Here is a 20,536-nt window from a genome sequence, read left to right on the forward strand (position 1 = left end):
GATCTGATACAATTTTTGCTACTAAATATAAAGTACAGAAGCCATAAAACATGTGGCTGACTAGACAGTCTCGTCCCTATATTTCCATATACAGTAGCAATCACAAGTCAGCTGTAGTTTATTACATAGATTAGGGCTTATAGTGCGATGTACAAGGATATAAGTGTTGTTTTCTCTGTTCCAGGTCTGGAGCCTGAGCTCTTTCAATGTAATGCACACTTTCCTCAATGAGCATGCACGTCAGTCCATCTTTAGAAATATCGGGACCGGCGTGATGCAGATCGAGACCGGGCCCGCCAATCACATCTTTTCCTGTGGTGCAGATGGAACAGTCAAAATGAGAGTATTGCCGGACCGATTTAGCACAATTAACGACCTTCTGAAAAATGAAGTCAAATTTTTTCTCTGAACTTTTTACTTTGTACAGTTTAACCCTGTGGACTCTTTCCAATGCATCGTCCTGCACTAGCACTGAAGGTGGATTAACATGTAATGTATTGGGTGAGACAAGGGGCCGGCAGATGAAATGTGCAATGCTTTAAAGATGTGCCACTGTTCTGCTTTTCTCTGCTTGTATTTATTTATGTCAATGTTTTCTTTCCGTTTTCGCCCTTAACGCACTGATGCCTTAAATGATTAACACAATCATTCATCGATTGAATGCTATGTTGCCTAAAATAGGAAAATGGATAAATATGTAAAATAAGATGTATTCATATATATATATTCCTACATACTTGTGCTGCTGCTGTTTTTTTTCTTTCTATTATTCTTCTAAAATGTTTTTTCATGTGTTTTACAATCTGCACATTTAGAGGATATTTTATTAATTGTGTGACATTTGAACCATTTGATTTACTCATCATAGTTATATATACAGAAATTACGATAAATTATATTTTGAGGCCGTTAAAGATCATTTCAAAATAAAATAGACACAGTTTAGGTATTAATTTACCTATATATAAAAAAAAGGTTTCCTAACGTGAGTCACAACAAATAAGGCAAAAAAACATTTTGCAGTATTTGTTGCTGGCTAACTTTTATTTTGATGATCTTTAAAAGCACTTACATAACTGTGTTACAGCTTTACAGGAATATTTTTTTGTATTTATAAGATTTTTTAGAAAGGTGTGCATACATCTTTTCTTTTTTTTTTCTTTGCCAAAACTTAGGATTTTTATCTAAGCCTGAAAATTGTACCAGTAATTATCCCATTTCCAAGGGTTACACACAGCACACGTTTTTGGGGAAGTTCGGTGGCTCAAATCACATATGCAGTTTTAAGTTTTTCCCCTTTTTTGTGGGGATTAGAAGTAGGTTTTGCTTTCGCTTCTGGGCTTTAGTGGAAAAATGCCATCAAAGGGTCTTGCGCTGCTGATCTGTTTCCCCTCTGTCAGCATTTTAGTTGATAAAACAAAGTAGTAAACCTGGATCTGCAGGATATGTAATATAATTTCCTAGCCTAGAGAAGACAATCACTTGTGATCACCTTGTTCCCTCATTGTAACCAGGCATGGCTACCGCTCTTTTCTGACACTGTGACTGTGTGGACCACATGGGCTGGTGCAGCCAATGATGTTACAACCCTACACTCCATCCAGCAGGTGTGCGGAGTTGTCACACAATCTACAAGGGTCATGTACGCTCTTTATAACCCTTTTGAATGGGTTCACAAGCCGCCATTCACCAAATGCGGCCAGTTTGGCCTTTGTTGCATTAGGGTCTACGCATTTTTCACCGTGTGGAATAGTGCAGCCATTATTCCTACACTTGCATCCAGTAACAAACATGAAACATTTTTCTTTGCACAATTAAATCTTTTAGGTGACGGATGTCACAGGATGGCATCTAATCAACAAAATGAAGGGAGGCTGGAGGGGGGAGTGCAGCCACAACATTTTAGGTCCAACACAATTGCTAAAACAATAAAGGAAAAGACTGCAGCATTCAAGAGTATGGAAGAAAACCATCTGTCCGAAAAGAGCATAAATTGTCAGCAGAGTAAGTGTCCGCACCCTAACGTACTGGATTATAGTGTGTTTTAGGGTAATTGGGTGGAATCTTGGCATAAACTACATTCACACCTGTTTTCATATTTTTAGTGTGGTCTTAAACATATGACCAAAAAACTACAAGAGCACAAAACAAGTATAATTATTTCTCCAGTAGTGCAGCTGTATAGGTTAGATCTAGTGTTTGCAGGGCCAATATTCTAGCTGTGCTTTTATTCTGGTCCAGCTAAAAGGTAAGATACAAACCTTCCCTGGCTAATGTAACGATCCTCATTTCCTTCTTCTGTCCGCCTATTTGCCTGTAACAGGGCAACAAGACAGATGTGTGATAATTAGCTGGTGACAATGCTTTCCACTTGACTATGAAGCCAGGGAATACGTAGCTGCATTGTCAGTGTAGATCACAATTTGCTATTTTTCATCATCTTTAGACGTCAGCAGAAAACTCCTAAATGGTATATTCCCATACGTCAGAAAAATAATATGGTCTACAGTACATTAGCCAGTGCTTTCACTTAGGTTATACCGTACACTGCATAGCGACTGCAATGTAATGATGGTCTAGGTGTGAATGATCATATGTGACTTTTATAACATTCTCAGGACTTGGGTTTTTTAAATTACTCCAGTAAGGAAGACTTTTTAAACTATATTTTCGTTATTTAACTGTTAGGAAAGTCACAAAAATTCTGACTATAAGCTTAAGAGGTGCAATAACTTATATGGGGTTCTAAAATCCAAGGTTAAAATCTAGTGTAACGCTAAGTAACAATTGACCATAACTGTGTTAATAATTGACTGTTTAAAAAAAAAAAAATTATAGATAGATTACCGGAATGAAATGCTTAACAATGGGAACAATTGTGTTTAAATCTCAGAGTTTCTAATGAATTATAAAGAAATGTGATTTGTCATGTACTAAGTATCCATCTTTTAAATAAACTTAGAGACCATGCAGTCTGGTTTGACCTTGGTGCTTTGTACAATTTAGTGTTGGGGATATGAACTTCAGTGACATAAAATTTATAGAGGGTGAGCCTCGTGCAACAAACCAGTGGGTGGCACAAGATAATTCTTCTCATTTATTAGAACTGTTTTTATAGCCCATTAAAAAATTAGACCGCAGGTTTTATTTAACAGTGTAAGAAATGAATCGTATTATATCCTTCTCTGCCAGGCAAGTGGTAATCTTCGCCCAGGGCAATTGTGTTATGTGTGTGAGTATCCAACATGTTGTATTCGATGAAGCTAAATAATTGCGATAGTGGTGTCCTACACACAGACTCATTCACGGAAGTAGAAGGACTGCTTTTCTGGTCAATTTCTGGACCATAATATTAATATATATTATATATATATATAGATAGAGAGAGAGAAAAACAGCCAGCACTCCTAATGTGAACACGTGCAAGCTGCAAACTGCATCATATAGATAAAGAAAAACACAGCAGCACATGTACATGAATCTAGGCCATGTGAAAACACAGACCAATATTCAATATGAATTATACTTCTCACAAATATTTTCCATAAAAAAAATTCAAAAATTTTTTTTTTCATAAAACTTAGTCATAGATGAAATGAAGATTCTTAGCGCATAAATTGGCCAATTCATGTGTGCCCATCAACCACGGCAAGGTGATCTCCTTCTGATGGGTCCTACACTACCACACATGCCACTTTTGGGCCACCAGCCTACAACTCTGGACAAACCATGTCACTCTGGGCTAAACCTACAATTTATGGGCAGGTAGAGTAGATTACCACCACCTGCAAGGTCAATGGGAGGAGTGCACGATCAGTGGGGATGCAGCCGCATCCATACATCAAATAGAGAAAAAAATATATATATATATACTAGATGGTGGCCCGATTCTAACGCATCGGGTATTCTAGTATATTGCCCGGCCACGTATTATATTGCCCGGCCACGTATTATATTGCCCGGCCACGTAGTATATTGCCCGGCCACGTAGTATATTGCCCGGCCACGTAGTATATTGCCCGGCCACGTAGTATATTGCCCGGCCACGTAGTATATTGCCCAGCCACGTAGTATATTGCCCAGCCACGTAGTATATTGCCCAGCCACGTAGTATATTGCACAGCCACGTAGTATATTGCCCAGTTACGTAGTACATTGCCTAGTGACGTAGTATATTGTGCAGCCACGTAGTATATTGCCCAGTTACGTAGTATATTGCCCAGTGACGTAGTATATTGCGCAGCCACGTAGTATATTGCCCAGTGACGTAGTATATTGCGCAGCCACATAGTATATTGCCCAGTGACGTAGTATACAGCACAGAGTCACGTAGTATATTGCACAGCGATGTAGTATACAGCACAGAGCCACATAGTATATTGCCCAGTGACGTAGTATATTGCCCAGTGACGTAGTATATTGCGCAGCCACGTAGTGTATTGCGCAGCCACGTAGTATATTGCCCAGTGACGTAGTATACAGCACAGAGCCACGTATTATATTGCACAGCGATGTAGTATACAGCACAGAGCCACATAGTATATTGCCCAGTTACGTAGTATATTGCCCAGTGACGTAGTATATTGCGCAGCCACGTAGTATATTGCCCAGTGACGTAGTATATTGCGCAGCCACGTAGTATATTGCCCAGTGACGTAGCATACAGCACAGACCCACGTAGTATATTGCACAGCGACGTAGTATACAGCACAGAGCCACGTAGTATATTGCCCAGTGACGTAGTATACAGCACAGAGCATATTGCCCAGTTACGTAGTATATTGGCCAGTCACGTAGTATATTGCCCAGTGACGTAGTATACAGCACAGAGTCACGTAGTATATTACACAGCAAAGTAGTATATAGCACAGAGCCACGTAGTATATTGCCCAGCTACGTAGTATATTGCCCAGCCACGTAGTATATTGCCCAGCCAGGTTTGTCACAGGTTAAAAAATAAACATATACTCACCTTTCCGAGGGCCCCTTGTAGTTCACGGCAGGTTCCGGTCCCAGGGTTGGTATGAGCGCAGGACCTGTGATGACGTCGCGGTCACATGACCGTGACGTCATGGCAGGTCTTTCTAGTGCAGGGCCTGTGATGACGTCGCGGTCACATGACCGTGACGTCATGGCAGGTCCTTCTCGCATACCATCTTTGCCACCGGAACCTGCAACGGAAGATGGCGGCCAGCGCGAGCAACTACAGAGGGTGAGTATAGCAGGTTTTTTTTAAATTATTTTTAACATTACATTTTTTACTGTTGATGCCGCATAGGCAACATCAATAGTAAAAAGTTGGGGACACACAGGGTTAATAGCGGCGGTAACGGAGTGCGTTACCCGCGGCATAATGCGGTCCGTTACCACCGGCATTAACCCTGTGATAGCGGTGACCGGAGGGGAGTATGCGGGCGCCGGGCACTGACTGCGGGGAGGAAGGAGCGGCCATTTTCTTCCGGACTGTGCCCGTCGCTGATTGGTCGCGGCAGCCATGACAGGCAGCTGCCGAGACCAATCAGCGAATGAATATCCGTGACAGAAAGAAAGAAGGACAGACGGAAGTGACCCTTAGACAATTATATAGTAGATTTATATATATATATATACACACACACACGATCTGTGACGATTCCCCCCCCCCCCCCAAAAAAAAAATACCGTAGATAATCATGTGTTCAAATATCTATTGTTCCTGCAGACATCCAGGAAAAGATTATGGAAAGCCCCAGGAAATTAACACAAATTATCACACATACGAAGTACAGCATGTTGAGTAAAAAAATGTGGATAAGCAGAAGCATATGGCATATTGTAGTTGACTACTACAACCCCTGGCAAAAATTATGGAATCACCGGCCTTGGAGGATGTTCATTCAGTTGTTTAACTTTGTAGAAAAAAAAGCAGATCACAGACATGGCACAAAACTAAAATAATTTCAAATGGCAACTTTTCTGGCTTTAAGAAACACTAAAAGAAATCAAGAACAAAAAATGTGGTAGTCTGTAATGGTTACTTTTTTTTAACCAAGCATAGGGGAAAAATTATGCAATCACTCAAATCTGAGGAAAAAATCATGAAAAACAAACAAAAATACACTCCAAAACATCTAGTATTTTGTTGCACCACCTCTGGCTTTTATTACAGCTTGTAGTCCCTGAGGCATGGTCATAATGAGTGTCAAACAGTACTCTTCATCAATCTGGCTCCAACTTTCTCTGATTGCTGTTGCCGGATCAGCTTTGCAGGTTGGAGCCATAATTTTTACCAGGTGATGTAGATATCATCGCAGACAGCCATTTGGACCACTTTGAAAACCTCATGACTGATGAAGCATAGGCCCATCTAACCTGTTCTGTTAATTATCAGAGCCATAGATGATGGCACCAAGACAATTCACACAAGCTAATCATAATCCAAAAGTCATTTGGTATACGGATTTGAAATCTAATATTCTTTGATAATGTGAACACTAATATAAAATGTGAACACTGCCATTCATATGGACCATTTCAAGCAAGAGCATGCAGTTAACTGAACGAACAAGTGCATGATTGTTTTTTCAGCAATAAATTGGGTTCTGTTTTACATTTTTTTTCAACCAAATCAATACATAACTAGCTAAGATTTGCTACTCAATAACTGCATGTGACATCTGATCATTTTTATTTTATTTTTTAATGTAGGCCATCTTACTTGCCACTTAGCTTTTTTCAGACCTAGATATACACAAGTAATTGTTGAGGAAAAATAAAGAAATATTAACTATTTTTAGACCACCCATAGACTTTAAAGGGCACCTGTCACCTCTTTTTTGGCCTACCAGCTAAAAATATCCGTTAACTGAGTGTCAGCTATGCATTCCACTACTACTTCTGAAACCCCCTGACTCCCCACGTATCACCCATAAAAAAAACTTTTTTATTGATCCAGCGCTGTATGGTAATGTGTTCGGTCCGGTCCCATGGGCGTTGCTTCGGTTCCCTCACTTCACCCCTCCTCGGCTTGCTGTATGCATTCCTTGCCGTGATTATCACAGATCATGTAGAGGTTTCGAGTGTGCGTATTCAAATGGGTTCTCGTGCATACACAGTATGCTTTGCCCAACTGCGGGCAAAGTCGAAAAGCAATACAGCGCATGCGCACTACTGCTTTTAGGCTTTGCCTACAGTTGGGCAAAGCATACTGCGCACGCACGAGATCCCAGGTGATGTCATGTGACCCAGCTCATTATACTCTATGGGGTTCAGAGGAGAGAGTGAGCAGCAGGGAGAGAAAACAGGTAGAGGGAGAAATACAAAGATGGTGGTGAACTTTCTAACTTTTTACCTCACCACAGAGCTGATTCATAACAAGACAACTCAGCTTTACTTTATAATTTTCTCTAGGTTGCTCCAGCTTGACTGTGTGTAAAAAAAAAAAAAAAAACTGAAGAGAAGGAATCCTTTGTGTAGTGCTGTTTGACAGAGATCACTGCAGCTAGTCTCTTCCCCACAAATCCCAATTGATTGCAAATTAGAGAGAGCGCTAAACTGGTGAAAATGCAGGACACAACGTGCAGCTTAAGGCTGTGTGCACACGTTCCGGATTTTTCGAGTTTTTTCACTATAAAAACGCAATAAAACCGCGAAAAAACGCTCACATTAAGCATCCTATTAAAAAGAATGCAATCCACATTTTGTATGCACATGCTGCATTTTTTTCCTGAGCGGAAACGCATTCCGGAAAAAATTGCAGCATGTTCATTAATTTGCTATGCCCACCATGCGGGAAGTAAGTGGATCATGTGCGGATGGTACCCAGGGTGGAGGAGAGAAGACTCTCCTGCACGGACTGGGCACCATATAATTGTTAAAAAAAATGAAAATAAAAAATAGTAATATACTCACCTTCCGATGGCCCCCGGAGTCCTCCTGCCTCTCAGCGGTGCACGCGGCGGCTTCCGTGACCAGGGATGCTGTGTGCGAAGGACCAGGGATGAGGTTGCGGTCATGTGACCGTGACATCATCCCTGGGAACGGAAGCCTTCGCATGCACCGCTGAGGAGATCGGGTGACGTCGGAAGGTGAGAATAACCATTTTTTTTATTTTTTTTAACATTAGATCTTTTTACTATTGATGCTGCATAGGCAGCATCAATAGTAAAAAGTTGGTCACACTTGTCAAACAGTGTTTGACAAGTGTGACCAACCTGTCAATCAGTTTTCCAAGCGATGCTACAGATCGCTTGGAAAATGCTAGCATTCTTCAAACTAATTACGCTTGCAAAACGCTAGTGTTTAGTGGGTATACACATGCCAATTCCGCATGCGATATACCCGCGGCAGGAGTTGCGTAATTGCCGCAGAAATTTCCTTGTCAATTCCGCAATGTGTGCACTTAGCCTAAATATTACTCAAAAAATGGTTACCCCTTAAATGACCAAGTGGTTGGCATTTTGCTTTGCTGTGATTTTATAAAATGTAATTACAGAAGAATCAGCTGCACGAGATCCTGCAGGAGCGGGAAGCTGATTGTCAGACACAGCCAGACTCCCTATGGAGAAGGCAGAAATGGTTTATTACCATCTCTGCCTTCCTTATTGTTGTCTAGACAGCAGTAGACAAACTGTGTGTACAGTAATGGAAGCACAGACCGTGCTTCTGCCTCTAGATCCAATGATCATGTTTTCACTGGGTTTCTGGATAGAGCCAGAGCTGCTGGGCACTGTCAGACCTAGAACACCTCTGTTGTTCAAGCAGTTGGCTGAATTTGCACTGTAGCTGAGGTTAATATACCAGCCCCAGGGGAAATCGGCAATATAAAAAAGTATTAACCCTTTGCGAAATATGATGCAAACTTACATCATATGTTGTGTCCCTGCCTTTGATATGGGCTCACAGGCCAAGCCCGCATCTTTCCCGACTCATAATGGCTGATTTTCAGTCGTCATTTGCCTTTAACAGTTGCGGGTGGAGGGGAGCTCCACCCGACCTGTTAACCTGTTAAATCCTGTCAATCTCTGTCAGCGGCATTAAGGCTATGTGCACACGTAAGAAAAGAGGTGCAGAATTTTCTGCACAAAATCTGCATCTCCTGGCAGAATCCGCAGAAGCTGATTTTGTGCGGAATTGATGCGGATTTTCTGCGGTTTTTTCCACTGCGGAATTTTAACATGGAGGGGTTCAGAAATGCTGCAGATCCGCACAAAAGAAGTGACATGCACTTCTTTGAAATCCGCAGCAATTACGCACTGATTTTTCCGCACCATCTGCACAACTATTTTTTTACCCCCATTGATTTACATTGTACTGTACATCACAGTGCGGATCTGCAGCATTTCTCCGTGGAAAAATCCACTGTGGATCAGCACTAAATCCGCATCGTGTGCACATAGCCTTACTCTGCACTGACAGAGGCACTCTCTCATTGACGTATCTGTGATGTGATTGATCACAGGGTGCTGATCGTTTGTCATGACAGCTGAGATTTCTCGAGCATGCTCAGGGGTCCTCCGAGTATTTTTTAGTGCTCGGAGATTTAGTTTTTCTTTCTGCAGCTGAATGATTTACATTTGTTAGCCAGCATAAATACATGTGGGGGTTGCCTGGTTGCTAGGGAATTCCCACATGTAATCAATCAGGCTAGCAGGTGTAAATCATTCAGCTGCGGCAAGAAAAACTAAATCTCCGAGCACTAAAAAATACTCGGAGGACCCCTGAGCGTGCTCGAGAAATCTCGAGTAACGAGTATATTCGCTCATCACTAAGATTGTCAAATGCAGAAAAAAAAGTGAGGGGAAAAAAAGTTTTTAAAAATGTAAAAAAAAAACTATTCAAATTGCCCCCCTTTTGCGCAATTAAAAATGATTTGGTATCTCTGTGTTTGTAAAAGTCTGAGCAATCAAAATATAAAATACCGTTATCCAATCCGTAAACAGTGTAACGAAAAAAATATACCAGAATTAGTTGGGTTTTTTTTTTTTCTTTTGCAACATTGCAATGAGAGGCAATCAAAACATTATATCTAATCCAAAATGCTATAAGTAAAAAGATCACCTCAGGGCACAAATAAAAGCATGTATGAAGACAGCCCAAAATCACAAAAAATTAAAACAGTACGGGTGTTGAAAAATGATGACAAAAGCAAGATTTTTTTTCTTACAGATTTCTGAATAAACACTATACATGTCTGGTATCTGTGTACTTGTACTGACCTAGAGAATCTTATTGCCAGGTCAGTTTTGCCACATAATGAACATGGTAGATCAAAAAACAAAAACAAAAAAAAATTGTGAAGTTTGCAATTTCAACGCACTTAGAATTTTTTTTTTCACACTTTACAGTGCATGATAAAGTGAATGATGGTAAAACTAGTCCCGCAAAAAAAATCAAGCCCTCATATAGTTATATTGATGGGAAAATAAAAAAGTTGTGGCTCTTGGAGAGAAGGGGAGGAAAAAATGAAACCAGAAAATGGCCATGACATGAATTAAATGTTGGAATTTCTCTAAAGGTCTTATGATCTTGTGGGGGGAGCATAATGTGTGAAATAAAAGAAAATAATAAAATAAAACCACTGTCAGTACGAATTTCTGTTTGTAGCACTACTTTTATCGAAATATAGCATATGTTCAAAATATTACCCCCAAGGGTGGTGTGCACGTTAATGACCGGGCCAATGTTTACAATTCTGACCACTGTCCCTTTGTGAGGTCATAACTCTGGAACGCTTCAACAGATCCCGGTGATTCTGACAGTTTTCTCGTGACATATTGTACTTCATGATAGTGGTAAAATTTCTTTGATATTACTTGCGTTTATTTGTGGGAAAAAACTGAAATGTGGTGAAAATTTTGCAATTTTCCAACTTTGAATTTTCATGCCCTTAAATCAGTGATATATCACACAAAATACTTAATAAGTAACATTTCCCACATGCCTACTTTACATCAGCACAATTTTTCTTTGTTAGGGAGTTATAAGGGTTACAAATTGACCAGCGGTTTCTAATTTTTACAACACCATTTTTTTTTTAGGGACCACATCACATTTGAAGTAACTTTGAGGGGTCTATATGATAGAAAATACCAAAAAGTGACACCATTCTAAAAACTGCACCCATCAAGGTGCTCAAAACCACATTCAAGAAGTTTATTAACCCTTCAGGTGCTTCAGAGGAATTTTTGGAATGTTTAAAAAAAAAATAACATTTACCTTTTTTTCACAAAAAAATTACTTCAGATCCAATTTGTTTTATTTTACCAAGGGTAACAAGAGAATTTGGACCCCAAAACTTGTACAATTTGTCCGGAGTATGCCGATGCCCCATATGTGGGGGTAAACCACTGTTTGGGTGCATGGCAGGGCTCGGAAGGGAAGGAGCGCCATTTGACTTTTCAATGCAAAATTGGCTGGAATTGAGATTGGATGCCATGTTGCGTTTGGAGAGCCACTGATGTGCCTAAACAGTGGAAACTCTCCACAAGTGACACCATTTTGGAAAGAAGACCCCCTAAGGAACTTATCTAGATGTGTGGTGAGCACTTTGAATCCCCAAGTACTTCACAGAAGTTTATAATGTAGAGCCGTAAAAATAAAACATTTTTTTTCACAAAAATGATCTTTCACCCCCAATTTTTTATTTTCCCAAGGGTATCCACAGAACTTGGACCCCAAAAGTCGTTGTGCAATTTGTCCTGTGTATGCTGATACCCAATATGTGAGGGGAACCACTGTTTGGGCACACGTCGTGGCTCAGAAGGGAAGATGTGGCGTTTTGGAATGCAACTTTGATGGAATGGTCTGCAGGCGTTACGTTGTGTTTGCAGAGCCCCTGATGTACCTACACAGTAGAAACCCCCCACAAGTGACCCCATATTGGAAACTAGACCCCCCGAAGGAACTTATCTAGATGTGTTATGAGAACTTCAAACCCCCAAGTGTTTCACTAAAGTTTATAACGCAGAGCAGTGAAAAAATAATAATTTTTTTCCCGCAAAAATGATTTTTTTAGCCCCCAAACTTTTATTTTCCCAAGGGTAACAGGAGAAATTGGACCGCAAAACTTGTTGTCCAATGTGTCCTGAGTACGCCGATAACCCATGTGTGGAGGTAAACCACTTTTTGGGAGCACATCGGGGTTCGGAAGGGAAGAAGTGGCGTGTTGGAATGCAGACTTTGATGGAATGGTCTGCAGGCATCATGTTGCGTTTGCATAGCCCCTGATGTGCCTAAACAGTGGAAACGCCCCAATTCTAACTCCAACCCTAACCCCAACACACCCTTAACCCTAATCCCAACCCTAACCACACCCCTAACCCCAACACACCCCTAATCCCAACCATAACCCTAACCACACCCCTAATCTGAACACACCCCTAATCCCAACCCCAGCACACCCCTAACCACACCCCTAACCCAACCGAAAACATAATCAAAACCCTAACCCCAACTCTAGCCCCAACCGTAATGGGAAGATGGAAATAAATGCAGTTTTTAAATTTTACTATTTTTCCCGAACTAAGGTGGTGATAAAGAGGGGGTTTATTGGTACCATTTTCGGGCACATGACATTTTTTTTTATCGCTTTTATTCCGATTTTTGTTAGGCAGAATGAACAAAAACAAGCAATTCAGAAATTTCTTGGGGGCGTTTATACCGCTCCGCGTTTGGTAAATTTGATAAAGCAGTTTTATTTTTCGGGTTAGTACGATTACAGCGATATCTCATTTTTTTATGTTTTGGCTCTTTTATACAATAAAAATGTATGTAAAAAATAATTATTTTTGCATCGTTTTATTCTGAGTGCTATAACTTTTTTTTTTCCGCTGATGACACTGTGTGGCAGCTTGTTTTTTTGCTGGACAAGATGATGTTTTCAGCTGTACCATGTTTATAACCGGTTTTTTGATCACGTATTATTCCACTTTTTGTTCGGCGGTATGATGATAAAGCATTGTTTTTTGCCTCGTTTTTTTTTTGTTTGTTTTTTACGGTGTTCACTGAAGGGGTTAACTAGTGAAAGTTTTATAGGTCGGGTCGTTAGACGCGGCAATACTAAATGTGTACTTCTATTGTTTTTTTTTTAATTTGCATAAAGAAATGTATTTATTGAAACAATATTTGTTTTTTCTTTATTTAGGATTTTTTAAAAATGTTTTTACACAGTGTTTTTTTTTTTTACGTGGTCCCAAGGTGGGACATTCCTATATAATGTCAGATCACTGATCTGACACTTTGCTCATTAGTGCTGAAGGCTTGCCGCTCACAAGCCACCTCCCATGGCCAGCTTGGATCCGGGGCCTGCAGGGAGGAGAACGGAGGAGACTCTTGGAACAACGCAATCACATTGCGTTGTTCTGAGGATCTCAGGGAAGCACGCAGGGAGCCTCTTCCCTGCTCGATGCTTCCCTATGCCACTGGAACTAAGCAATCATGTTTGATCGCAGTGTTCCGGGGGTTAGTGTGCTGGGAGCTGTCCGTGACCGCTCCTGGCACATAGTGCTGGATGTCAGCTGTCATAATCAGCTGACACTCGGCCACGCTCCCCCCGTGAGCGCAGCTGATTGCATGTGACGTACTATCCCATCGGTGGTCTTACGGGCCCAAGCCACCTCGATGGGTGTCACGATTGGACTGGCGAGTAAACTGGGACCAGGGGCACCTTTCCTGGCCCTAGTTCTAGGGGGCACCCTAACTCGCCCTGTTCCCCGGGATACCTCAGATGGCGAGGATGCCGGGACCTCCGCCCTTGTCCTGTCTCCTAACTGCAGCCCTGCATCTGTCCTCCTCCCCACTCGGGGAAGAGAGGCGCTACCGTGTACCGCAGTACACCAAACGGGAACAAAGACAATGGTAAAAGTAAACTCCACTCACACAAAATATACTCCCCCAAAAACAGGTATTCACCAGGGAGTGAAGGAAGGGAGGAAGAAAATAAGGCAGGTAAGAATGAGGAATTTCCATGCGTACAAACTATTCAACTGTCCCACAATAAATTCCTCCAGCTCTCCAAACACCAGCTCCTCACTACTCTAGGTCTATCAAGCAAGTGCTATCTCAGACAAGGATCTGACCAGAAGGCCTAAATTTTAAAGGAGAGAGGAGTGTCTAACCTAGCACAGCTGAAAGCAGAGATTTCCACATGGCCTATTAACTCCTATTCTGCTGAAAGAAAACAAACACCTTTCATACACTGGAGAAGTGCTTCTTCTCCGCGGCGAAGCAGGAGCTATCAGACGCCGTGGTGTACTGGTACTGCTCTGTCGCGGTAACTCCGTGACAGTATCCCCCCCTTCTATGAGGGACCTCTGGAACCTCAGGACCTGGTTTATCTGGGTGGGCTGCATGAAAGGCCCGAACCAGTCTGGTCGCATGCACGTCGGAAGCTGGAACCCACATCTTCTCCAGGCCGTACCTCTTACAATGTACCATGTATTGAAGTGACCGACGAACAAGACAAGAATCTAAGACTTTTGCTATCTGGAACTCCAGATTACCATTGACAATGACAGGAGAAGGTGGCAGAGGTGAAGGTCCTGCAGATGCCACGTACCTCTTGAGAAGTGAACGGTGAAAAACATTGTGGATTTTAAAAAGTAGGTGGCAGAGCAAGACGGAATGCTACCGGATTGACGACGGCTAGGATCTTATAAGGACCAATAAACCTGGGACCCAATTTCCAATATGGAACCTTTAACTTAATGTTCCTTGAGGACAGCCACACCAAGTCACCAACACACAGGTCCGGGCCCACGAAACGTCTCCGATCTTTTGCAAATTATTAATCACCCCCTGCCATATTGTAGAAATAGAAAACCATTCCTCTGGTAAACCAGAAGGACGATCACCATTGAACAAACTAAACTGCGGATGGAACCCATATGCCCCGAAAAACGGGGACTTACCAGTTGATTCCTGACAGCGATTATTAACCGCAAATTCCATCAATGGTAAGTCACGCAGTCCTCCTGATTCTTAGACACAAAACATCTAAGATATGTCTCTAAATTCTGATTAACCCGTTCAGTCTGCCCGTTAGACTGTGGGTGAAAAGCCGAAGAAAAAGACAAATGGATCCTCAGATGGGTGCAAAACGCCCTCCAGAATTTGGAGATAAACTGAACCCCACGACTCCGAAACAATATCGGTAGGAATCCCATGCAGTCTTAGGCTATGTTCACGCTTTGCGGATTTTTGCTGCGGATCCGCAGCGGATTTGACCGCTGCGGATTCGCAGGAGTTTCCTATAAGTTTACAGTCCAATGTAAACCTATGGGAAACAAAAAACGCTGTGCACATGCTGCGGAAAAAAACGCGCGGAAACGCAGCGGATTACATTCCGCAGCATGTCACTACTGCGGATTTTTACCTGCTCCAATAGGAAAATGCAGATGAAAATCCGCATAAGAAACCGCAGTAAAAACTGCGATAAATCCGCAGTAAAAACCGCGACAGGTTTTCACTGCAGATTTTGGAATTCCGGTGCAGAAAAATCCGCAGTGGAATCCGCAAAGTGTGCACATAGCCTTATTATTTCCTTGACGAAGATTTGCGCCAGTCTTGGCATTAGGCAAAGCAATAAAATTAGACATTTTACTGAACCTGTCCACCACCACCAGGATTACAGTGTTCCCTGCCGACACAGGTAGATCCGTAATAAAATTTACCAACAAATGAGTCCAAGGTCTGCTGGGAATCTCCAATGGTAGGAGAACCCCTGACGGACGAGTATGTGAAGTCTTAGAATGCGCACAGATATTGCAGGCGGCTACATACTCCTGAACATCCTTATAAGAACCTGGCCACCAAAACCGCCGAGAAAGTAGATCCGCAGTGGCCTTAATCCCTGGATGTCCAGCCAGCACTGAATCATGATGTTCACTGAGGATTCTTAGATGGAGATTGACTGGTACAAACAGTTTACCAAGTGGGCAGGTAGCAGGGGCGTCCCCCTGAACATCAGCAACCTCTATTTCAAGATTAGAGCATATAGACGCCATCACTACCCCTTTTTGCAAAATAGGTACCGATTTGCACTTTTCGCTTCCCCCAGGAAAGCAACGGTACAAAGCATCTGCCTTAACATTTTTGCTCCCCGGCCTAAAGGTAACAAAGAAGTTAAACCTGGTAAAGAATAATGCCCATCTTGCCTGATGAGGTGTAAGACGTTTTGCCGACTCCAAGTAAACCAGATTCTTATGGTCAGGGTGAACTGCTCCCTCCAAAAAATGATGCCGCTCCTCAAATGCCCATTTGATAGCTAAGAGTTCCCTATTACCAATATCATAGTTTCTCTCAACTGGCGACAGTTTTTTTAGAAAAGTATGCTCATGGTTGCCATTAACCAGGAGACGCACCCTGCGACGATACAGCCCCCACTCCCACCTCGAATGCATCCACCTCCACAATGAAAGGCTGAGGGACATCAGGCTGAATAAGAATCAGTGCAGAAGCAAAACACCTTTCCAATGTGTGAAATGCCTCCCTGGCAGGACTGGACCACTTGGAGAAGTCTGTCCCCTTTTTAGTCATATCAGTGAGCGGTTTGGCTACTACCGAAAAGTTTTTTTTATGAATTTACGGTAGTAATTGGCAAAACCCACAAACCTTTGTAAGGCCTTCAAATCCTCAGGACGATCTCATTCCAATACCGCCCGGACTTTCGCCGGATCCATGTGAAAACCGGTGGCAGATAATATGTATCCAAGGAAAGGGATCTCAACCGAGAACATACACTTTTCAGGTTTGACATACAGTTTATTGTCACGAAGTGTGTGTAGGACTTGTATGACATGTTGCTGGTGTGAATCAAGGTGAAACAAGAATGTGAACCAGGTAGATAACAACAAACCTGGCTACAAGGTGACTAAAGATGTCATTAATAAAATGCTGTAAGACGACGGGCGCGTTCGTCAACCCAAAAGGCATCACCAGATTCTCGTGTCCTTCTGGCGTATTGAACGCAGTCTTCCACTCATCCCCCTCCTTAATGCGGGTGAGATTGTACGCCCTCTAAGGTCCATTTTAGAGAACCATTTTGCCCCAATGATTTGATTAAAAAGGTCATGGATTAGAGGTAGCGGATACAGATCACGGACCGTGATCGCATTAGGTTCCTGGAAATCCAGGCAAGGATGTAACCCGCCATCCTTCTTAACGAAAAAGAAGCCTGCAGCAAGGGGAGAAGAGGATGGTCGGATACGGCCTTTAGCCAGACTTTTCATAATATAGTCCTTCATGGCCTGCCTTTCTGGACCTTAGATGTTATAGAGTCTGCTCTTGGGCAGCTTGGCACCAGGAACCAGATTGATGGCACAATCATAAGGACAATGAGGGGGAAGCTCTTGGCTCCCCTGCTCAGAAAATACATCCATGAAGTCTGACAGGTAATGGGGCACGAACTGGGTATCCACCCTTGCCAACCGGGTACCCAAACAGTGTCCTTGACTGTATGTACTCCACTTTACCACTTCCTGTGTCTGCCAATCAATTACCGGATTGTGCAGAGCGAGCCAAGGAAGTCCCAGTATCACAGGTGAGGGCAGGCCCTCAAGCACATAACATTTTAACACCTCAGAGTGTATGGCCTCCACCTGTAGCTGTAAGTCATGGATTACCTGCATGAAGTGCCCCAGTTTTAGAGGGCTGGAATCGATAGCTATTATGGGTATCGGTCTGGACAAGGTTTGTGAGACAAGGCCTTGGTCCCGGACGAACCCAGCGTCGACCAAATTAAACCCTGCCCCACTATCCAAGAAGGCGGACATGTCAACCTTGTTTTCACTAACGTATAAAATAGTTGGAAGGAAAAACGAGTCTTTCCCTCAGAGGTTATGAGTACACCCGAGTTGCCAACCTCCCCGCAACCTGGGCCCTCTAGTTTTCCTGCAGTTGTTTAAACAAGTGACCGGTAGGACATGTGCTTACAAAATGACACTTCTTGCCACAACAGAAACACACTCCCCCTTTTACGCCGAATTAATGCAAGTTTGCTAGATTGGGATGCCACACCCACTTGCATGGGTTCCACAGTGGAATCAGTACTGGTCATGCCCAAACTTGGACCTCCTGCCCCTAGAGGTGTCTCCCTATGCCTCTGGCGAAGACGGCGATCAACCCGGATCGCCAGAGACATGGCTGCCTCAAGGGAATCCGGAGTCTCATAGAGAGCTAATGCATTCCTTACTCTTAAAGAGAGACCCTCGCAGAACTGACTACGGGTCATTCCACCTCGTGTCAGTGGCCCACAGCTGGAACTCAGAGCAGTATTGCTCCGCCAGACTGTCTCCTTGTTGAAGTTGGCGCAGAGATGATTCAGCCAAGGAGACACGATCAGGGTCATCATACACCAAACCCAAAGCCTGGATGAAGCCCTGTACTATCTGGAGTGACTGTGAGTCAGATGGGAGAGAAAATGCCCACGCTTGCGGGTCCCCCTGCAGGAGTGAGATAACAATCCCCACCCGTTGCTCCTCTGTACCAGAGGATACCGGAAATAAAGTTTACAGGCCTCCCGGAACACAACAAACTTGTCCCGCCCTCCAGAGAACCTGTCTGGCAGCGCGACCTTGGGCTCCACAATGGTTTGTTTGGAAGGCGAGATCCCCATAACAGAGTGCTGTGAAACCACCGTGCGTAAATCCAACACCTCCAGACTGAGCTGCTGCAACTGCCCTGTCAGCGCTGTGATAGGATCCATCATGGATCATAAAATGCTTTCGGTCTGAGATAATGTCACGATTGGACTGGCGAGTAAACTGGGACCAGGGGCACCTTTCCTGGCCCTAGTTCTATGGGGCGCCCTAACTCGCCCTGTTCCCCGGGATACCTCAGATGGCGAGGAGGCCGGGGCCTCCGCCTTTGCCCTGTCTCCTAACTACAGCCCTGCGTCTGTCCCCCTCCCCCACCTGGGGAAGAGAAGCCCTACTGTGTACCGCAGTACACCAACCTGACAAACGGGAACAAAGACAAGGGTAAAAATAAACTCCACTCACACAAAATATGCTTGCACAAATAACAGAGGTATTCACCATTGAGTGAAGAAAGGGGGAAAGAAAATAAGGCAGGTAAGGATGAGGAATTACCATGCGTACAAACCACACAACTGTCGCACAATAAATTCCTCCAGCTCTCCAAACACCAGCTCCTCACTACTCCAGGTCTATCAAGCAAGTGCTATCTCAGACAAGGATCTGACCAGGAGGCCTAAATTTTAAAGGAGAGAGAAGTGGCTAGCGGAGCACAGCTGAAAGCAGGGATTTCCATATGGCCTATTAATGCCTGTCCTGCTGAAAGAAAACAAACACCTTTAAAGGGAACCTGTCACCTGAATTTGGCAGGACTGGTTTTCGGTCATAGGGGCGGAGTTTTCGGGTGTTTGATTCACCCTTTCCTTACCCGCTGGCTGCATGCTGGCCGCAATATTGGATTGAAGTTCATTCTATGTCCTCCGTAGTACGCGCCTGCGCAAAGCAATCTTCCCTTTAATACACTGGAGAAGTGCTTCTTCTCAGCGGCAAAGCAGGAGCCATCAGACGCTGTGGTCTTCTGGTACTGCTCTGTTGCGGTTACTCCGTGACAACGGGATAGTACTTCAGATGTCAGAAAGGGGTTAAAAATAATTTTTAAAGAAAGGAGATAAAATTAACCAACACTTAAAATTATAGACTGTTCATGTCTTTGTCAGTGGGCAAACTTACAAAATCACCAAATAATATGTCTACAACGTTTGTCACACATAAAACAAACAATTCTTGAACTGCTAGTTATTTATTCATTCTGCATCCCAAAAAATCTGTAATAAAAGGAAGGGTTCACATTTATCTTGTGCTCTATGCTGAGCATTTACATCGGGATTTCTGTCTAAACCTTAAAAAAATTAGATTCAAATGATACCTACTAGTGATAAGCGAACGGATTTTGATAACGTCTTATTCGACCATGCTCGTGTTTTAACCGAGCATCTGGCAGTGATCATGATTTACGGCTGAAGACATGTGGGGATTGCATGTTTTTTAGGGAATCCACACATGTGTTCAGTCTGTCTTAACAGCCGCAATCAGGCAGCCACAGTGACTTGAACATAATATACAAGCACTGCCAGATGCTCGGATAGCACCCGAGCACGCTTGGATAAGACATCTGAGCAGGTTTGCTCATCATTACTACCACCGAAACCATTCACTATAACAAGTGTGATAAAGTCTCTGGTAAACTGTTTGAGAGGAGATGTTTCACTACGTCTAATAGCATCAGTGATATAAAACCCAGAGTTTTTCCTCCAGCACACTAAGTGTTGTGAGGGGTTAAGCTAATTTGCATAATGAGCTAGCTTTTATGTGGACATCCATAGAGTTGGTAGGAGGATGTCCACCTTATCTCCACCCCAGGGTGTGGCCTAAGGCTTAAGTAGCTGGCCTCCAAAGGTAGCAGGGATCAGTGGAGAGGAACACTCCAGAGAAGTGTTTTTGTTTATGCCTGAACTATGGGTTTTGCTATCCCTGAGCTGGCTGATCCCCGCTAATGCAAGGACTGTACCTAGTGCTAGTGCTAC

General features: G+C 43.1%; 1 protein-coding gene across 1 annotated transcript in view; it reads left to right on the top strand.

The window, feature by feature from the left end:
• The window catches only part of DMXL1 (Dmx like 1), a 230,094-nt gene extending 227,122 nt beyond the window's left edge, over positions 1-2,972 (top strand). The window contains exon 43 of the mRNA XM_069753398.1: positions 185-2,972. Coding sequence (XP_069609499.1) covers positions 185-409 — 225 coding nt within the window. The 3' untranslated portion in view covers positions 410-2,972. The remainder of the gene's footprint in view (positions 1-184) is intronic.
• Positions 2,973-20,536: the final 17,564 nt, after the last annotated feature.

This window comes from Ranitomeya imitator, chromosome 1, assembly GCF_032444005.1.
Source record: "Ranitomeya imitator isolate aRanImi1 chromosome 1, aRanImi1.pri, whole genome shotgun sequence".
Taxonomy (NCBI): domain Eukaryota; kingdom Metazoa; phylum Chordata; class Amphibia; order Anura; family Dendrobatidae; genus Ranitomeya; species Ranitomeya imitator.